This window comes from Terrapene carolina, unplaced genomic scaffold (assembly GCF_002925995.2).
Source record: "Terrapene carolina triunguis isolate 2854851 unplaced genomic scaffold, T_m_triunguis-2.0 Scaffold58, whole genome shotgun sequence".
Lineage (NCBI taxonomy): Eukaryota > Metazoa > Chordata > Testudines > Emydidae > Terrapene > Terrapene triunguis.
In genome coordinates, this window is record NW_020664409.1 from 98,822,999 (window position 1) to 98,845,380 (window position 22,382).

The 22,382-nt window shown below is 45.5% G+C and overlaps 1 protein-coding gene across 1 annotated transcript in view; it reads right to left on the reverse strand.

Annotated features, from left to right (window-relative positions):
• Positions 1-22,382, reverse strand: part of KCNQ3 (potassium voltage-gated channel subfamily Q member 3) — a 247,554-nt gene that overhangs the window by 49,129 nt on the left and 176,043 nt on the right. The window contains exons 2-3 of the mRNA XM_026659953.2: positions 2,021-2,111; positions 668-811 (exon numbers count right to left, since the gene is read on the reverse strand). Of these exons, the coding sequence (XP_026515738.1) occupies positions 668-811; positions 2,021-2,111 (235 nt within the window). The remainder of the gene's footprint in view (positions 1-667; positions 812-2,020; positions 2,112-22,382) is intronic.

Here is a 22,382-nt window from a genome sequence, read left to right on the forward strand (position 1 = left end):
GATTATACGTGAGACAGAACAAACCCCAGCTTGCTTACCCAAAGCTATACTGGCCCTTAAATAGTAATACAAGTATTATTATTGATTTGTATTGCAATAGCATCTGAAGGCCACAACTGAGACCCTATCGTGCAAAGTGCTGCACAAAAACACGAGTGCCAGCCCCTGCCCTGCAGAGCTTATCTTTCTAAACAGCCAAGACCACAAGGCGTGGCAGAGAGAGAAGTGACTGGCCCAAGATCATATAACAGAGTTGGGAATAGATGTCTTGACTCCTACTTCAGTGCTCATTAGACCACACTGCAGTAAAAGCTTGTTTGTGTCAGTAAAGTAAGCAGACAGAACTCAAAGATACAAAGGGAACAGATATGTTTAGTAAAGATGTGCCATTTTACAGTGATTTTTCAAACTATAACAGTGTGTGAATTAAAGTTGTTGAGATCCTGCAGAACATCTGAGCAGATTCTACAGTAAGTGTCCAATTCTGACTCTGTCAAACCGTGAACACTGTTCTCAAGTGAATCCAGGTTTTCAGGTACTTTATAATTCTTTCTAAACAGTGCAGAACTCTTAGCATACGTGGCCTTTGTATTTGTCATTCATGGGGTTTTAGACATCAATCACATCTGACTCCGCACAGAAAAGGATAGACATATGGAGAACAAACAAAGAGATTGTGCTTACCCAACATACACAAAGGCTTCCTGGCAAATTTGAGCCTCCCCCTCCATCCTTTATAGCGACAGCAACACCCAGCAGCCCAGATTCTTAAGGCAAACTCTGCTCCAAAGATGAAAATGGCAAATGTTTCCTGTATCAAAAACACAAATTATATTCTTAGACACATAAGAAGGCTTGCAGTAATTGTGGATATGCATCACTTGCTGGATCAAACAGTGTGTTCGCGTACGTGTCTATGATTTTATATACATATATAAAGCCAGATTTTCAAGAAAACTCAGCACACGGCATCTCCCATTGTTCTCAGCAATGGAAGAGGGGGAATTCTCCATTGTTTTCAAAGGGAGTAGCTGGGTGCTGAGCATTTCTGAAAATGTGTCCACTTCATTTAGGTCCCTAGATGGGAGCTGAGCCCTTTTGAAAACCTGACCCTGAATGTCCCTATAGTATATGTACAAATAATCTGGGCTTTTTGAAATGTATACAGATAGACATGAACTGCGAAATTGGAATCTGGTGCTTGGGTGAATTTGGAGCGGAGTTTTGGTTTAGACATAGTGTCGTTGCGTTATCTGTGTCATAACAAAGGGCTGAATCCTCAGATGCTCCAGCCCATAAGGCAGCTTTACACCACCTCTGCAGCTGAACTTGGGGGCTGCTCTAACTTGCACCACTGGCTAATTGTCACCCACGGGTGAGCAGGATTGCCAGAGCACATTACACTACACCCCACCCAATAGGCCCATTTCTCTTCTTTACATTGTGGAGAGCTAGGAGGGGTGGTAAAACTTCTCCAGCTCTCTTTCTAAATCACAAAGGAGCAAAGATGATCATCTCTTATAACGTTCACATTTAATTCAGATCAGACATCACATTGTATGTCGCTGGGATGAACGGAGAGGCAGACGGGGAATTCCCAGCACTACTGCTGCTACAATGGTTCGCTGGGAGACAGTTTTATGCAAGACTGGGCTAACACAACAGCTCTCGGATTACACTGTGATGGCTGGACGTTGACTCTAGATACTTTTTGTGAAAGTGACACCGTCAACTTGGAAGTCTAATCAGTCTTACAAAATGATTTCAATGTAGTTTCATTTACTGCACTTGTGCTAAAGCTATGGGACCTATCACACCTATTCCAGAACCCCAGCCTAGGAGGGATGTGGGGAAGTGCCTCAGTAAACGCTGTGGACTTCTTGCAGCCTACATGAGCCTGCCCTGTAGTGAGTCTGGGACCCTGAAGAGTGTGGGGTCACCAATGGTAATGAGTTTTCATAGCTGCTGAATTCAATCCAAGAACGTTAACAGCATGATATTGCAGTCCCAGTCTACTTACCAACAGCAGCAGCCAGTCTCCTGAAACAGTTTCATATTCCTTGAAAGTTGTTAGGACGGCTAAGATCAAACACCCCAGAACTATCAGAAATCTGGATTAACATAAAAGGAGAAATTGGGCATCATTACCACTGTATCCACTTAAAAAGAGATGGTTTAAAAACCCCCACAGAGGCCTGAAAGGGATCACCATCCATGAGCAGGGTGAGATGGAATGTCACTTGGATCAAGGGTTCTGAACCTGGGGGTGTCACAGACAGTGTTGGGGTCAAGACTACCCCGCCCTTCCCATATTGTTAAGTGGGAAGAGGACCATGGGTCAATCCCAAGGTTTGGGGGTCCTGGTACGGAAAAGTGGTTCACAGTATGGGAAAGGTGAAGATAGTCATTCTATCTCTGACCCATCAGACAAGAAGTTCTGTGGAAGGAGGAGAGCCTCTCATTGAGATGTTCCATTTGTGGGTATTACCTGTGTTCAGGTGTTACCACCATGATGGGCACTTTAGAAATGCATAGAATAATAATTACTAATAAAATGGCATTGTAGTAACAATAAAGCAAATCCACTTGGCATGTATTGAAAGCCAAGAAACATTAAGTTAACATTTCTGTGCAATTAACATTTTGGTACCAATAATATCATCTAGTGCTTTTTATCAGCAAATCTCAAAGCACTTTACAAAGGAGGTCAAAAGCCCATGCAGATATTAATAATTCACAAACCCTTGTTGCACTGAAAATTTTAGTGCCATCCTTTTTTTGTAATGCAGATATAATGGGGTGTGTAACCCACACCGGCTTTGAAAGGATTGATATGGCCCTGAGAGGTCAATTATGCTAACTGGCTGAACCTGGAAGGTGGATGAGGCTTAATTAATGATGAAGCCCAGCTGCAGAAGAAGTTGGGTGGTTAATATAAATAAACAGAGCAAGTAGAGAGCAGAAAGGGACTGGATCTTCACAGAAAGAAAGATTGGGGAAGCATGGAACCGCCATTTCTATGCAGAGAAAATTCAGCTAGTTCAAAATTTTACATTCTTAGGACTTGTGTTTGATAAACTAATTTGGAAGGGTCATATAGTTAATATCCAGAATAAATGTAAAAAGAGGATGAATCTGCTTAAAAGTATTGCTGGGAACAAGAGATAAGAACTCACTGATGATGCTGAATAGGGCACTAATAAAACCAGTTATAGATTATGGTGGCCAAGCCTTTGAAATCTTCAGCTTTGAAATCAACAGTTAAAAAATTAGAGTTGATCCAAGCTCTGGTTAATCCCATGTAGTACAATATTACAGCACCATTGTGCGTGGAGCCGGGAGCTACCAGAGAAATGCCTATACATTTAAGGATGAAATTGTTAGATTTAATCTTTTGGGCTAAGGTTAATGGAAACAGTGAAGCTAAGAGTACTAAACAAATATATGAAGATGGTTGGGAAGTAAATAGACAAGATGTAACTGGAGGCCACGTACTCCCACATGCTAACCGGGTCAAAAGGTGGGAGGGAGTGGAAAGTGAGTGAAAAGGAAGGACTAGAAGAGATTGAAATCTTGCTCCCAAACTATACCTGGACAGTTGTCTCTCTAGTTGTGGATTTGGAATATTATGATAAGACAAAGGAAAAAGCAGAACCATCAGATATGACTGTGATGCTGGCAGACCAGGTGCCAGCTCATGCCAAAGTATTTAGGCCTCACTGAACACTTACAATCGCATAGCTGGAAACCAGTGTGGCTCACCTGTATGTTAGCATTATCAAAATAGATGTTAGAGTGATAACCATGTGTTTAGTGTTTAGCCTTTATGGAATGCTTGTAGGATGCTGCATGTATTAATCCTACTTATAATATTTGCATCCCATGTTCTAACGTAATGTTTAAATGTTTGCTCTGTAACCATAAAAATATTTAAGACTATAAATTCCCCACAGTCAAGGGAGAAGCATTACCAAGTGTGAAATATTAGTTTACCCCAAGAAGCGTTATTTCCTGCCCGCCAGGAAAGACTACTGAATCCAAATGGGCTATTGTGGAGCAGAGACTTTGTCGACTGCTCCCCCCACCCACGAATACATTACGTCCAGGAGCACTTGTCCCATCAGCTTGGACTCTAAAGAAAGGGGGGAACCTTTCTCTAGAGTCCCGAACCAGAAGAAATTGCGGCCTCTTTATGCTGTCTGACCTCTGAGGGGCAAAGATTCCTAGACATAAGCAAGAGATCCCCAAGCTGCTTAGCTTGGGTTAGCCCAAAGGACACAAAAGCTTGCTTATTATAGAAACTTCAGTTACCTTTTGAATTTAAGATTGTACCTCACTTGTGTGTATGCTTACCTGCTTAATCTTGTAAATAATTCTAATTTCTTATCTTAGTTAATAAATCGTTAGTTAATTACAGGATTGGCTACAGGTGTTGGCCTTGGTTTGAGATCTGAGCACAACTGACCTGGGGTAAGTGACTGGTCCTGTGGGGCTGGGAGCAATCTGACTATTATTGTGATTTTTTGGTGTAAGTGACTATCTATCACATACTCCAGCTTGCCTGAGTGGCAAGATAGACTGGAATGCCCAAGGGGACCATCTGTGACTCCATGGTAAGACTGTTAGAGTGCTTTAGGAGTTCACACTTGTGATGGGGCTGGTGAAATCTAATTAAAAATTATAATTTATAATTATAATTCTATAATGAGTTTAGAAGCAGTTTGGAGTTTCTGCCCTGCTTTTTAACAGTCTGCCCCGAGGCTGGCACTCATGGTTGTGAACCACTCCAGACAGCATAACAATGATGGATACAATTTATGAGTTTATATATGGCAAATGGGATCAGCATTGTCCATTCTGTATTGACAGATCTAAAGATGACAACACCGGTAGTGTGGGAATGGTCTTTTGTATCCCTGAATTTGGAATTAAGAGATCTATGAAACTATCCAATTTGGTGGCCATTATGACGGACGAATACATGGGCACACTGCTGGCACTGACCTGGCTAAGGAATGTATGCCCAGCTACAACTGCTATCCTGTCTGACTCTTTGAGTATAACAGCAATCAGTAAGGGAACCTCGGAGAGCAGGAATGAGAACAAAATATTGTTCTTAACTATGAAGATCATGCAAAGAGACAAAAGGACAAATGTTCTATGAGATATGTCCTAGACTTAAGGATAATGTTATACTTCCCAGTTATGACAGAAGAAGCACCATAACTATATTTAGAGTGCTAACAGGCCACTGTGGCCTAAATGGTAATTTGTATCTACTAAACGCACACAACGACGGGTTGTGTGAAACATGCAAAGTTAAAGAAACAGTTGACCATCTGCTGTGGCAATGCAGGGAGAATTATGCAAAAAGAAAGATTCTCTTTATGAAGAACTGAGATGCCTCAAGGTGAAAGACTATAGTCTGAAAGGACTGGTGAGAGAACGGGGAAAGTGGGGTAGCATTAAAACAGCATTACTGTGTATTTTAAAGGATGTAGGACAGGGTGAGAGGACATAAGCTTTTGATTATGTAAAAACTGTGGTAGGTGGCAGTCATAGCCTCACATGCTGAGGCTGCTGAGCCATAAAATGTCAGGAAAAGAAAAGAAGAAAGAAAGGGATTGTAGGGAGGAGAGGAAGGAACTCTGCAGTCCCTCTCTGTGACTAGAGAGGTTGTGGGGAGAAAACTCAGGGGGAGAGTAAGCCTAGGATCCTACCGTGAGTAGAGGAGGCTGGCGGAGGGGAGGGGAGGCATGGAGCAGTCACTAGGATGGAGAAGGCTCCGGTGGTGTGCCCTGAAAGGGCAGGATATGGATTCCAGGGAGAGAGCCCTGGGAAGTGTTCAGTTAAGGAACAAAGCAGGGGAAACAGCAGCCGAGAGGGATGAAAAGTTAATCCTGAGAAGGTTGGAAATTGGTTTAAGTTGGTACTTTGAGATTCTACTGGGGGCTTCCAGGGGTGAACACTGTGAGACCTGGCATGAGACAAGGGGGAATTTAGGGGTTGTGGGGAGAAGGTCTAAGAAAATCTGGGTAGGAAGAGGTCGAGGGAGGCAAGAGCAAGGAATTTTGTGGAGCAGACCTTGGCTGCTGGCTATAGGGACCCTGGACTGGAACCTGGTGTATGGGAAAGGCCTGGGTTCCCCTACCAGCCAACAGAAGAAGTGGTGTGAAGCCCCCACCCAGAGATAAGGAGATAAGGACATTGGAAGCCCTGAGCCAAGGGAATGCAAGAACCATAGGGCCCAGAGTTCGGGCCAGAGATCTGATATAAGGACACTGGACTTTTATTTGTTGATGTCAGAAACCATGATGGGGATGGTCATCGCTAGTAGTCGGAGCTGTGGCAGCTGGGCCTACTGGCTGGTGCCAGGGGTCAGAGCCAGAATCGAGTCCAGAGTGGGGCTGGAGTGAGAGGAGGGCTGGAGCAGGACTAGGAACAGGGCTGGAGCGAGAGCAAGGCTTGGGGACTCTGTTACCACTGTCAGGCAGGTGAGAGTGCCAAGCCCTAGAGCAGAGGTTCTCAACCTATTTATATCATTGTGGGCCGCATATGTGGCCCACAAAATGTTATCTGGGCCACAGGTTGAGAACCACGGGACCCCCACCTAACCTCCCCCACAAATCCCTATGCTCAACACCTTCTGCCCAGAGACCACTCCACAGAATGGGGGCAGAGAGCTGGGTGTGGAGTGGGGGGCAGGGACCCTGACCCTGGACTCTGCTGTATGGGGACCCCTGATCCCTGCTGGCTGGCCGGACCCTGCTGAGGGGTACCGGGGGGAAGCCAGGACCGCAGGGACCCCGTACCACCCCGAGCTGGCCTGGGCGGCAGCCGGCTGCCCAGACCCTGCCACAGATCCTGTGGCGTTTAGCACACAGCTGAGCTGGGTCACAGCTGTGTGCTAACTGGGCCACTTGCGGCCCACGGGCCATGGGTTGAGAATCGCTGCCCTGGAGTGACAGTAAGCAGACTGAGTTGCTATTCCTCCTGTGAGCTTATATACCTGCCCTGAAGTTACCAGACCAGTTCCTGGCTTGCAGATTGGCTGGAGCCCAGCACAGGAGAGACTCATCACCGTATAATTAGACTCTGTTACCCCAGAAGGGGTGGACCTAAATTGTGATGTAATCAGAGGCCCATGCAGAGGTGGACCACCAGAGTGGCCATTGGCAGGGGTCCTGAGATGGGGGGAGAGCTGCTATGCCTGGCCACAAGGAGGCGCTCCAGTGGAGAGACTCCATTCACAGAAAGAAGAAAATTAAGAGGCCAGAGGCACAAATAATACCAAAGTTCTGCTCCCTGATGCACATGGCTTACATTAGGCCTTGTCTATACTGCCCCGCAGTTTGAATTATCGGGGTGTAAATCGCAACATGCACTAAAGTGCTGCGCTTTAACTTGTCTGTGAGGACGCTATGTGTGTGTATTAAAAGGTTCGTAGTTCACATTAACGTAGTGCTCTTCAAACAGGACAATCTCTGTAGGGCTCCATTCAGAGACTTGGGGTCACATCCTCAGCTGACATCGATTGGTGTAATTCCAATGAAGTAAATTGGTGCAGCTTTATCGACACCTGCTGAGGATCTGGCGCTGGATCACCTCGCCTCTCCTTTAAGTTACTAAGATAATTAAAGGTTTAATGATATATATCAAAAATATTCAAGGGAAGCTACTTTTGCAGAAAGTTTTTACTTAAGGGCCCAGCCCCGCAAGAGCACTGAAGTCAACAGAAGTGCCACAGAAAGGAAGGTTGCAGGGTTGGACCCCAGGTTCTCTTAATGTGCAGCTTAAAGATAAACTAAACTGCACAATGATATTTTTATTGCATTTCCTCTAAAAACCTCAAAACTCACTGAGTAGAGTGTGCTTTGTTTTACCCACTAGAGAGCGCCCAAGTTCTACAGTGAAGTGATACTGCTCTCTCCTGCAATTTCTCTCCATGAAATAAATTCATTACAAATGTTCAGATTATTAAATCCACCAGCAAAGCAGTTTAACAGAACTGAAAGCTTCCCTCTCTCTTTTACAGGCCTATTTATTTTTAAAATGGGTGTGAGAGGTGCCGGGATTAATAAATGGGATTGATGGGCAAAGCCCATCAAAGCAAGAAAAGCCCCACCCATGCAGGTGAGGGAAGAGCTACAGAACCCAGTGATCAACAAATCATGGGGGCATAAGAAATGAAAAAAAACAGGGATGGGGGTACATGTCACAGGGTCAAAATGAGGGATCTAGAGGGAGGACACCAGGCAGAGAACTCTGGATAATGCCTGCTGTCCTGAGACAGTCCAAGATGTCAGTGGATGCTACTGAGAAGAGCTCTGTGCAGATGCATGAAAGGTGCCAGAGAACATCCTCACTGAGTTTTCTCCTGGACTGATGGATGGCCATCTTGGCCAGTGTCAGGAGGAGGCTGAAGGGGAGTTCTTGCGACTTGGTGACCCAACAGATGGACTGTGCCTAGAGGAAAAGATGTGGGGAGCAATGCAGCCTAAACAGAAGATTGCAATCTGGAGTATTGCAGGTAGGGTCTCTCTGCAGAAGGGTCATGTGTCTGGGGCATTGATGAACCATGCCAACCACACGCTGTGCTCACAGTTCCATGGAGGAGTTGCCAGGCAATGTCACCAGTGGGACATGGAACCAAGGTGGAGTAGGGGTGCCAACCTGACAGCCCAGGAAACAGAAGTTCACTCTAGCCAGCAGCCAGGGACAGCACAGGAAGTGACACTGCTATTCATGTGCCTCATTCATGTGCCCCCACAGGGACCTGAACAAAGCTCCCCTGCACCATGTGATATAGGAGAGCTGCATTGATGCCCATATGATCCTTAGCCTTTCTTCTGAGAATGTCAACAAATATGCCAGTGAGGTGGAGGCATGAAATACGAACACCAGCTCATTAGATGTGTGTCACTGAACCGCTGTTATGTAATGACAATAGTTGGCTTTTATACAGAGCTCCTAGAAACATTAACTCATTAATCCATACCATGCCCTATTAGAGCAGGCTAGGAGCCATATCCCTATGCAGTGGAGAACTCAACCAAAAGGGTGAAGAGATTTGCTGAAAGCTACATCTGAAGACCCAGCTCTGCATTCATTCCTCCAGACCAGAGGTAGTCAATAGGTGGACCGCAGGCCAAATCCGGACCATCAAACACTTTTGAACAGACCGCAAAGTCTTTTTATTTACTTTTTATTATCATCATTATTATTATTGCGGTGTGAAAAATATTTCTCTGGAGTCCTTGACTATACCTTGACCAAGAAATTTGGACCTTGACAAAAAACAACTGACTACCCCTGTTCCAGACCATGCTGCTCCACCCATTGGTTTTTGATTACTACTGAACCTAGAAGTGAAAGGCTCATACCAATCCTCTGGGCCATTCAGCAACAATAGGCTAACACATGTCTAGGCCTGGAAGAATCCAATTATTATTATTTTTTAATTTTGATGGGAAAATAGATTTTTATTTTTATCTATTTTAATTTAAGTTTCTGCAGGGTGTCAGCAGTTTGGACGAACCCCCCCCCCCCACACACACACACACAGGAGGACACCCCACTGCTGAATGGCTCCATCTGGGGGCTCGTCCTCCTCCTTCTTGCAGTCTTGGCTGGGAGTCTTTGCTCTACCCTGCCAGGACTGCAGCCTTCCCACTGTACCTTGCACCTGCAGGGACTCTGTGTCAGTGGCCCCGCAGGGAGCCCTCTGTAGTCCCGCTGTTACAAGAGTGAGTGAGCAGGTCCTGGCAGGGCAGAGCAGAGACCCCCTGCACTCCCAGCTAGTGAGTGAGAGAGAGAGAGCAGGTCCACAACAGCGGGGCTGCAGAAGGCTCCCTGCCCTGCTGCGGGGCCACTGACACCTGAACCCTGCAGGTGTAAGTGCAGGGGCAGGTTGCACTCCTGCTGACTGTTATCGATTGGGTTTTGTTGTTGTTGATTTCAGCGTATCCGTTGACATAGACCTTTTCTGACCTTTATAGATTAAAATTGAATCTTGCAAATCCTACGTCTAACACTGTGCTCTTTGTCCCCCTCTAGTGGCTAGATCACATATAGTGGTTTATAAGTTTACTACTGCCTCAAAGCTAATGCTCCTGGTCAAGCAGTTAGCAGCTCGTGGTTTTAGATCCAGAGGTGCAATAATCAGTCCCCACAGAAGACCCAAGCCAAGGCATCAGTGCACATACAACTAATGTAAAAAAAAACCCCTTGATTCTATATTCAAAGACCTTTTGGGGTTACACTACAGAGGAACAATTAATCAGATTAGCACGTGTTTCTTTGGCATTAGCAAGGAAGTAGTCATGATTGTCATCACCAGTGATATGCAGTGTTGTAGCCACATTGGCCACAGGATATTACAGAGACTAGGTGGGTGAGGTAATATCTTTTATTGGACCAACTTCTGTTGGTGAGAGAGACAAGCTTTCAAGCTCTTCAGAAAATCTCTGTTTAAGAGCTTGTCTCTCTCCCCAGCAGAAGCTGGTCGTATGAAAGATATTACCTCACCCACCTTCTCTCTCTAATCACCAGTGCTAGTCTAGCCACTAGTTTTCTACAATGGCTAATCCAGCAAGTCATCTTGGAAGCTTGTGGTCTTTTGCCCTTAGATTCTGCATTGCCAGGAGTTCATCAGAATTGTTTTTGTTCCCATTTTCCTGAGGGGGGTGGGGGGAATTCTCTCCTTCTAGGGAGAGGGCAAGAATTTGTAGCATCATAAAGAAATCGGTACTTCAAAGCAGGGGCCATTTAAAGGCAACGTCATAAGAGCAGTTTTTTGAAGTAGGTTTCCTCTCTGTTCCCTTCATGTATAAGCCAAGAGGCAGCACCTAGTAAGCAAGGCCTCCTCCTCCTCCGTCTCCTTCAGACACATTCTTAAAAGCTCCTTGCTTCAGTGCCCATAGCAACACCACTCACGTCCCTAGAGAGTCTGACAAGCTGGCACTAAATGTGCTGGATCAGCAGTATCAGGTTGCTCAAATACCAGCCTTCTGGAGTTTCAGCACTAGGCAACCTTTTCCTAAGAGTGGCCTAATTTGTTTGGCTCCCTGTGACACAAGTTCGGAAAAGCTGCCATTTCTTATTCCAGTGTTTGCAGCCTTGAAAGAAAAAAGCAACCTGTGCAATAGCCCCCTTCTGTATCATGTCACTGGGACAAGCTTTAAAGATTCTCCTTAAGCCCCAGTGTGCATGGGTGACAAGGAGATGCCTAGGTGTCCTGCTTATCACATGGGTGATCAGGAGTGGGGCTATAAAAGCAAAGGTGAAGCTGCTATAATGCTAGTTACCTGGGGTTGGTTAATCTTCTCCCCCCACAGCTTGCTGACTGCTGGAATGGCTTCTGGTGGGTGTAACCATATGTTCTGAGTAGCTTTGCTCTTGTTTTCAAATTTTGTTTGTGTTAATAGAGCTGGCTCTGAGGAACGGGACTTGAACCAAACTATCGTTTGGGGATATTTTTAGGGTGGCTGCCCCATTGGCTTACTGTCTCTCTGTTGGCTTGCAACTAATCCATGTAAACAATGAGATGTGATGGGCTGCAGAGCCCAGAAAAGCAGATGCAAAGAAAGAGAGAGTGCATTCAGATATGGTACGCTGGGCAGGTCTACGTTACTCTTACAGCCTCGTCTGCGCTAGCACAAAGTCAGAAGGGGTTCAAAAAATATTTTAGTCATCACGAAATTCACCAGTGGTGCCAAACTTGCTCTGTTGGAGGTTGAACCTGCGGCGTTTGGCTTGGTTTTTGATCAAACCATAAACCTGAGGAGTGGATTAGGTGGGTCAAGCTGAAACTTGGCCCAAACTCCTCCAAAACTTAGTCTGGTTCCCAATCTTCAGCAAACCTTTGCAGTAGATTTAGACCAAGCTTGGGTGAATTAACCAAGCCTGAAACCAAAGCACGGATCATCCCTTCCCAAATTAAGAGCCACAGGAGGGGAGATCTCCAACCATTGTGGCTGAAGGGAGAAAAGCCATGGGGCCCACCTGCAAACCTGGTGAAATCCTTGGACTCCCAGGGAAACCAGGATCATTCACACAGGGGTTCTTTAATATCTTCCTGCTGATCCCTCCACAAACCCTTCCCATTCCCTCCCATGGTGGGGACTGTGAGGGACGGGAATGTATTCTCACATTCTAGTCAGCGTCTAAACAATCTGAAATCACAGAGGAGAGGACATTCCGGATGCTGTGCTCTGGTTGTTGCCTTTAGCTGCACGGTATGGCTGAGTCAGGCAGGTTGTTATCTATCCTCTCTCTTTGAAATGATTTAACAGCAGAAGGGCTGAGGAGTGGGCCATATTGTGGTCCTAGGTTCGGTGGCTTTGAGCAGAGGCGCCAGCCTTCTCCACAGTACTATCTCCCTTCCCTGGATTCTGCAAAGACTCTTCTGCAGGGTCAATGATCCGCAACTGAGGAGAGAGCAGGCCTGGGACTACACGTGATCCTCTGCTTCATGGGGAATCCCTGAAAATGTAAATGCCGTATGAGGCCACATTAATATTTCTCTTGCTTTCCTCTCCCACCATGGGAGCTTCAAGGGGCTACTACTGCAGAGGAAGCCCTGGCAATGCAACTAAGCTACACAAAGCCTCCAAATGCATCGCTTCGGATTTAAGTGGATCAGCTAGGATCTGCATGGTTGTGGGGGCGGAACAAAGAGCTTCTCTATATTCTCCCTAGCCTGAGTTTTCCTGCATTAACTCTGTAGACATACCTGTCATTTTGCAACCTTGGCTGATGCATCGGGGATCTCTACAGCTAAAAGCATTAGCTGCTACAGCTTGACCAAAAGAACCACACCTCCCTAGCTGGGGATGTAACAGACTCCTCTTCTCTGTGGATAACATGCATCACCAGTGGCTCACAAGACAAAATAAATCAGAACAGGACAAATAGCACAGGCTCCCTTTCCAAAACAACCTGCTTGTCTTGTAAAGAAAATAAAAAATCTTCACTCAAAAGTGATTAAAAAGACTCTCTTGTTCATCCATCCTCTTCACTGTACATTAATTCTCTCCAGCCAACATCAGTCCAGCAGCAGTGACCTGCTCACAAACACAGTGGCACTGTAAGACAAACCTATGTCACTGCAGGAAAAAGTTCTTTTTCTCACAATGCAGAATACACAACCGGCTTTTTTAGGTTTGCGCTGCCCTGACCTTGCTCATGGAGAAGGAGAGACACAGGAGATGATCTAACTCAGCTTCTATTCCTACTAGGCCGGCTTGGCCGAGGGTGCTGTTCTAGGAAGGGTACGCATGTGAGATGCACAACCCAATGCAGATAAAAGATGAAACAATATGAACCTTCATTCAAAACTAAACTAGATTTCAAGGCAAATGTGAGCCGCAGGTGTCCTTTCCTGATCTCAGACCGTCAGTTCCATACTACTGTATAGCTAAAAAGTGGAGAGCTACAGCTTTGCACTGTTAATAGGTTAGGAAACCAATTCACAAAACTCTTACCCCCCCGCCCACCCCAAACACACTCCACACGGAATAGCATCAGCTAGAGGCAGCACTCCTGAAGGCCAGGAGCAGAGATAATACCTCCCAAGGTGCTGTGGAGAGTATAAATATTAGCAGCTCTTGTTACAAAAGGACAACATGGCAAGGTTTTGCATGCACTCCTGGAGTGGTCTGACAATCACTTGTTGCTGGAGGTGACATCATAGCCACCCACCCAGACATGGCCCCACTGGACCAGTAAACACTGCACCAGCACTAGTGATGTTACTCAGGAAGCATCCTGTTTAGAAGAGCTGTGTCGGGAGGACTGGGTCACTGCACCCTCACCGCTTTCCCCAGCAGGCACACTGAGTACAGCTCAGGGACAGCTGAAGACCATCCTTTTGATGAGATGCAGATATGCTCCATCCTCACTGCCAGTCCACTGTCACTTATGAATTAATGAGAGGGGCTGGGAGGGCAAATGAATCATCTCCTCCTTGAAGGCGAACCTCGGATAAGCAATTCAGAGGTCTTCATATCACGAGAACTCTGATTTATGCACCCAGTGGTATTGTACCTATGTAAATTTGACTTGACTTTAGTGTATTTCTTTCACTCTGCATTACCATAAGCAATTAATCAGCATTCAGAAAGTCAGGATGATCATCCATAAGCAAGCAATATTTTATTTGAAGTCTGAAGTTGAAGTCTTTGGAGGAGGTTATCAGCCTTCTCCAGAGCAGCCCGATTATTATTCCTGAAACGTTTCACCAGTATCTGCAACAATGTTGTTTGACATAATATACGATGACCCCATTTGCTCAATTGACACATTAATATCTCTGATTGTATTATCCCTGTTTAACTTGACTGTTTCAAATAAGGACAATTCTATCCAACTTCCAGGAGAAAACATAACATAGTGGGTGGTGGTGGGGTGGGTTTAAAGCAAGATCTCCATTAAGGCAATTCCATCAGCTTAAACAGGACAAAATTTGGAATCTTTCAATGCATTTTTTTAAAAATGAAAATGATTTCATAATTCTTCACCAAGACCCCAATCCAGCAAAGCACTTAAGCAGGTGCTTAATTTTAGCTGCATGAGTAGCTCAATCAAGATTAGTAGGACTATTCACATGCTTAAAGTTAAGTGCTTTGCTGAGGCCTATTACATGAATTTTAGAAAATAACATTGGAGAACTCCTCCCGGCACTAAGCCTTCTCGACCATCCTATCCATATAGGGTTGGTCCCTACCATACATTTTCTGGTTCTTTTTCAAAACCTTGTTTTAAACATCCCAAATGATGGGGCTTCCACCACATCCACTGGGAGACTCTTCCATAGCTCAATAGATTTTACCATTAGATAGATTTCCGGAAGCATCTTTCAATGTCATCCTTTTACTCTTAGTTATATGCTGTTTTAACACTGCAATTAAATCAACATTGATGCCCTTCCAGCGCTTGCAGAGTATCATCGTACATCTCCCCACCCTCAGGCTGTTGCTGAGCCAAGCAATCATATTTGGTTCTTTTACATCTTTCCTCATTAGCCAGTCTCTCCAGCCCTCTAATGATTTGTGTAGCTCTTTTCACAGTTCCCTATGAGTTTGTTGACCTTCTTCTGGGACTAAGGTGGCCAGAGTTAAAGGCACTACCCTTGGTGCATTCTCCTCAGTGATGTATGGAGAGGAGTTAGTATCCCCCTGCTTCATCACAGGATGTCTCTGTTATGAAGCCCAAAATTACACCGGCCATTTTTGCTGCCATATGGCATTGCAAGCCATATCTAATTTGCTGTCAACTACCATCCCAGTTCTTCATTCATTATTTTCCATGCATCCCTCTCCCATTGAATATCTGCTTATGTTCTTAAACAACCATCATGCATTTGGCAGAATTCTAGCTCTCACATGCACAGAACTGATTCACAGTTCCTAGAACAGAATGTGCAGGTGACACTCATTTTGTCAGGATTCAAGGGCATTTCAACTTCTGGCTTCACCAGTCACTGTGGATTCTATTGTTAGCAACAAAGTAGTCACCTGGAAAACTCTGATTCCCTTCTTTACAAAAATAGCAACCACTCTATTAGCTCATCTAGTCTATGATGCTTAAAGTACATTTTGTAGGTTTTGTCTAGTCTAATTTTATATATGCCAAGCAACAGGGTTTCCACTGTTTCCCATGGACTATGCTGCAGTCTAAAAACACTTTAGGATGTTTTTCCTGAGGTCTAGCCCAACTTTTACTTTCCCTGGATCTCATTCTATTACTTCAATCACACACCATTTATCAAGCCTGATCAATCCCTCTTCCTCTTTGCACCTTTCAGTAATGTCCCCAATTTAACTGTTGTTCATCCATGCTATTCAGATGTTGGAAAGATTCTCCACTACTTTGCAGTTGGAGGTATTGGAGAGCAGTGGCGGCCAGGAGCCAGTTGCTGTTCCATGGTTATGTGTTTCTTGGCTCCAGTATAAGTTAGACTAAAAAGGGCATCCTCTAATTCAGGCCACTGGTAATGCTGAAGTAAGTTCCCTTACAACAGTGGAGGATTGAGAGAAATGGAGCTCAGCCCTGCCCTCTCCTCCCCTTAGGCCACAGGAGGAGTGTGGTTGGTGTAGGAGTGCAAAGTAGCCTTAGCAGAGTGGAGAACTTGGCCCATTGTTTTTGTATAATAGGACACCATAAATACCTTCTAATTCCTGTTTAAGAGTTAATTTATAGGGCATGCAATTTTCCTCCCTCCTCATTCTGCTACATTAATTTCTCACGGGAACTGGTGGCACATTTAACATAAGTCTGGGGAAAAAATGAGTAAATGTGCTATGGGGCATGATTCTCTCCTCTGAGAGAGAGGTAGACTAGATGATCCGATTGATCTGTTCAATCTTGAGAGTCTCTGATTCCTCATGGAAGGTGGGCTTGTGTTTTTATAACAATGTCTGTATGTTTGGATTTATCATAGCATAGACACAGCTTAAAATGGTTCCTAATACTGGCTAATTATTTAAAATGCACGCACAAATGACTCCAGAGTTGGTGCAAATGTGCGGTCACTCATCGTTACTTCTGGCCAAGTTTCCAGAGAGTTTCATTGTCTGTCTAAAAATCAGTTGTGGGTTAATTTGGTATTTGGTGGGTGAAAACCAGAGACAGAAAACCCCCAACGACATGGAGTCTTGAGCCAAAGACGTTTCGGTTCAAATTCTGTTTGAATTTGGGATGGAGGTTCTGATTGGGTGGGCCAGTCCACACAATCGGCTCTGCTTACACCACCTCTCTTCTTTACTGTTGAGGGTGTGGGAAGGCTAAGATGCCCCTGCCTCCACATGTTGGCTCCAACAGGAGCCAATCAGACCTGACTTTGCTCCTCCTCTGGTAAGAGCTGGACAAAGTTTCTTGGATGAATAGTTTATGTGACGAAAATACAGTTTTGGTGAACTTGAAACTATCTGTGAATTTGACACTAATAGTTTAAGCCTTTCACCAAATGGCTGGAGGAGAAGGGGGTGGGGCTGCTGACATGCCCTGCCCCCTTCCCAAATAACCTTTAGCCCAGTGGTTAGGGCACTTACTTGGGATGTGGAAGACCCAACTTCAAATCCCTGCTCTGGTACAGCTCCAAAACACTCAATTCACCAACAATTCGAGAAAATTCCACCAAGCTTTACCTGAACCAACTTTTATTTTTTTATTTGTCAGGACTGCCAAATATTTACAGTGACTGCAATGCGTTTTGGATCAGGCCATTAATGTCTTCACATTCAAGTTCTCAACTTGCTTCTTGATTCAACAAAAATTAGGCCAAACACACATGAGATACAGAGTCAGATTACCTGATATAGCACAGGGCTGATAATGTAACTATGAGTCAAATGCTTGACATAATCTCCTATTTTCAGGAGTGATGGATAAAAAGGGACATGAAAGTGAAAGCTTCCCACAGCATCCACATGGTAGTTTTCTGAACCTAACTTTTAATGCCACAGAAAAGGGTCATTTTATTACTCTGATTTAACAGGATACCGATGTGCACAGGGCTTGCCATCAGAATATTTGCCAACCCCAAACATTGAAAAATCATGAGCAAGGCCCCCAGATCATAGGTGCTGACCCTTGGTGATTAGCACCCACCAGCCACAGCTGTTCAGCAGCGCCGCCAATCAGCTGTTTGCTGGTGCCCCTATCAGTTAATCGAGGGCACTGCCAAACAGCTGTTCGAGGACGCCGACAAACAGCTGTTTAGCATCTCAGGGAGAGGCTTGGGGGAGGGTGGAGACCAGCGAGAGGCGGGTGGAGTGGGGGCAGGAACCGACAGAATGAGGGTGGAGCCTTGGGTGAGGAGGGCGGAGTGAGGGTGGGACCTTGGGGTGGAGCATCCCTGGGGAAAAGTAAAAGTTGGTGCCTATGCCTGAAATAATTATGAGACTATCTTAAAAAGCATGAGATCTTAAAAAAAAACCCGAAAACACAACACTGGGTGTTTTGGAGCTTTTTGTATTCCTGCTCTCTAGCTTTTCTCCACCACCACGAGAGGCTAGGAAATTGCTTCTATTTTTTTTAATAAAAACTGAAATCTTCACCTGGCTTCAGGAACTGGGACCTGAAGACAAACACCACACACTGTGGGACCCTTCATACAACAGTGCAAGCCGGCCACACTGAAAGTTTGGAAGTAATTTGTATTATCAGGGTAGTTATGGTAAAAAACAGGGTGAAGTTAACTACTTGCAAGGACAAAATGTTCAAGATGTTAATGGAGACCACCACACTTTAATTTGCTCGAGCTATTTCAGTCGCTGTGACATTTTAAAAATAAACACATTAACACTGAGCTTGCTTTTAAGATTATTAAGCACATCTCAAGGTCCCCACTTTAAGTGCAAGCTAAACAGCTGTAATGAGGAGCCGGATATCATTTATCTAACATCCAGTGATTCAACATGCCCCTAGTATGGAGCATGTAATTAAGTCCTGCCATACACCAGTATTTGAGTTAGAGGGCTGACTGAGAATATTTCACTCATTAGCTCTTGAGAGAACTTGTGTTCTCTCCTCACAGTTTGGAATGCTGTGCTCTCTCCTTGCATACTAAGTCCTTCTGAACCACCGCATTTTGGCAATACATTCTGAATCCTCTCCCTCCTGGATGAAACAGCTCATGCTCTGCCTTACGGCATACTGTACCGGAGAAGAGGTGTGACCTTGCCACGCCAGGATTTCATCGCTAGAGATTGATAACGTAACGTTCAGCTCATGCACTCAACTGTTTCCTTCTACTTCACCCCAGGACTTGACTCCACTGCCTTCTCTCTCTTTTTAATACAATCTTCGAAGATTTTAAAAATACCCTAGTGTTCCAAGACCTTGCAGGATGGTACTTAAAAAATCTACTTCTGGAACTACTTGCAGGAGGGTGTATACAAGTTTATTGTCTCAGCGCCTGAAACCTATTGCTTGGTCTTTCTGGCTCAGCTTTTATCAGTTCCAAACTTCAAAGAGCACACACCCAACTGTCCATTTCAAATCCAGCCATTTGTCCTGTAAAACAACCTGGGCCTTTTCATCACCAATTGAAAAGCAAGTTTCTGATACCTTGGGTATTGGGTCCACCAACTTCTTCATGTCAGTTTAGCAACAGTCCCTTCCAGTTAGTTGATGTCCCCCAGAACCACAGCTCATAAGAGAGACAACAACAGAAGACACAAGAAGCAGCAGCCAAAGCCAGGTTGACTTCAGGGGATATTGGCTCCTCTCCATTTGCTTTTACAGTGCAGCAAGCTAAATAGCTTGAGATTACTCTGACAATTGCTTTGTCTAGTGTTGCTTATTGTTAAAATAAAATTACCAATATGCCAGGCCATACATTTTTTGTAGGTAATCTCCTTCCAGTTAGCTAGGGCTAAATATAGATATCTTTTCAAGAACTCTACCACAATACCAAATCCAAGGCCACACCATATTTTGCAAGCATATGTGTCAAACGCTGCTCTTAGTTACACTAACATAAATAAATCCATTGAATAGTCCATACTTCCTAATGAGCCCATACACACAATGAACAGGAAAGGAGAAGAGATGGAAACCTATGGAACTCCATGTGACAGTGTCCTAAGCGAGGAAGAGCAATTGTGCCACATTTCCTTAAGCCAGCACTCAAGGGGGGCAATGGCATGCTGCACTGGCAAATGGACCCAGAACATCCCCAGCCAGAAGGACACAGATCTCTCCTCCATGACCACCAGAGCCACACTCTCTGCTGCCTATTCCCTCTCCCTTGACTTCCCAGGGTCTCTGTGGTAAGCAGAGCTGGGCAGTTAGAGAAGCAGGCTAGGAGAATCAGAGAATGGAAGCAGCCATTGGCTCTTCCTCGCAAAGACAAAAAAAATCTTAAGAATAAGGGGAACATCTCTTTTTGTGCTTAAATTTACAATGTTGCACATGTCTGAGCTGCTAAGGGAGTGAACGTGGGAAGTCTGAGGTTTGCAGTGATGATGGTTCTTAAGCGAGAAGAGCCTAAGAAAGCATTATAATTTCAGAATAAATTTCAAAAAGGACATGTTATGTGTTAGTAAATATTTGACCAAAAATATGATAGAAAATTAAATTAGCTCAGGTGTGTGAAACCTGGAGACTAAATTCAGTCATTACTAGGGTTGCCAGGTGTCTGCTTTTCGACCAGAAAAGGGACCCTGGTGGCTCCGATCAGCACCCCTGACTGGGCCATTAAAAGTTCGGTCAGCGGTGCAGCAGGTCTAAGGCAGGCTCCCTGCCTGCTTGGCTCCGTGCGGCTCTCGGAAGCAGCAGCATGTCCACCCTCTGGCTCCTAGAATTAGGGGCAGCCAGGGGGCTCTTCATGCTGCCCCCACCCCAAGCACTGGCTCTGCAGCTCCCATTGGCCAGGAACCATGGCCTATGGCAGCTGTGGGTGCAGTGCCTCTGGATGGGGCAGTGCGCAGAGTTGCCTGGCCGTGCCTCCACCTAGGAGCCAGAGGGGGGACATGCCGCTGCTTTCAGGAGCTGCCTGAGGTCAGCACCACCCGGAGCCTGCACCCCTGACCCCCTCCCGCATCCCAACCCCCTGCCCCAGCCCTGATCCCCCCTCCTTCCCTCTGAACCTCTCAGCCCCAGCCCAGAGCCCCCTCCTACACCCCAAATCCTTCATGCCCAGCCCCACAACAGAGCCTGCATCTGCAGGCAGAGCCCTCACCCCCCCAACCTCCTGCTTCAGCCCTGATAACTCTCCTGCACTCTGAACCCCTCATCCCCAGCCCAGAGCCCCCTCCTGCACCCAAACCCCTCATTTCTGGCCTCACCCCAGAGCCCGCACCCCCAGCTGGAGCCCTCACCCCCTCCTGCACCGCAACCCCCTGCCCCAGCCCGGTGAAAATGAGCGAGTGAGTGAGGGTGGGGAGAGTGAGCGACAGGAGGGAGTGGTGGAGTGAGTGGGGGCGGGGCCTCAGAGAAGGGGTGGGGCAGGGGCAGGGTTTCATAGGAGGAGTGAGGCAGGAGGCAGGGCAAGGGTGTTTGGTTTTGTGCGAGTAGAAAGTTGGCAACCCTAGTCATTACAGCATGACATTTAGGATTTTAACCCTAATTTAACTGCAAATTTCAAGACAATCTAAACTGTGGCACCACTAGGGGTAGGTAAGTCTACACAGCAACTAAACACCTGTGGCTGACCTGTGCTAGCCGACTCGGGCTCTCGGGGCTGTTTCATTGCTGTACAGACTTCCTGGCTCGGGCTGGCGCCCAAGCTCTGGGATCCTCCCATCCCACAGGGGCCTAGAGCCCAGGCTGCAGCCCGAGCCTGGAAGTCTACACAGCAATGAAACAGCCCCACAGACTGAGTCCAAATCAGCTGGCAGTGGCCAGCCGCGAGCTTTTCTTTGCTGTGCAGACATACCCTAAGGCATCTGTATAATGCGCAGTGGGTGCTATATTTATGGATGCTATTACAGGGGTGCTCTATCCCTGTAAATGTGAACAGTTAGATAATAAACACAGTGCCAGCAGATGGCGCTCATGAATATGAAGCCTAACCGCCCTTTGTATCAGTTCTGTGCAGTCAGGAAGGTTTTACTGCTCTGGAAGTGCCTTCAATTTTTCAGCTTTAATTGTATTGGATATTCATATTTCCAGTGCCCCCAGAAATAAATGTTAAGAAATGCACAAAAATAATGTGCATGTGTCATATACGTTCCAACATATATTGCTTGGCAGCTAAACATCCTACAGGCATTAGTCTGCTATTTCTGAGACCATCGTAATATCTGAACTGGCTTGTTCACCATCCTTATCAGGAAGGGGATTTCCCAGAATGCTTGAAGAAATCTGACAAATCACATTATTCACTGGTTTCCTTACATGCTTCTCTTCTTTAAAACAACAACAACATCAAACAAACAAACCAATGAAAAATGGAGAACATTAGTGCATAAGGGAATCAAACCTGAGAAGAAACATTTGGGGGAAATTAAGAAATAAAATGAAAACAAAAAACCCTAAGGGCTTGATTCTATGCTTATCGACGTCACTGGCAAATCTCCCATTATGCAAAATCAGAGCCTAAGGAAGCACCCCAGTTGAAGGGAAAAGAAACAGGTGTGTGAATTTGAAAGTGAATGGCAGAGGGAAGCAGAGGCTATACTGATAAAGCTAAACCCTAAGCCAAGTCCTTTCATGTAAAAGCTTCATGCCTCAGTGATCTAGATCCTAAGTAGAGCTGATGCCTGCTGGATGACCTCTTTGGAATAGGTGGTCCTAAATATGACCTTGTTGCACTGAGCTTGAGACAATCTGCTGAGCATTTTTCTACTCTGTTTATATTTTAATTTTTTTAGTTTCTCTGCCATCAGCTCAGGGATTTCCCTCTTGCCAGTTCCTCATGCTGACACTGCAGATGA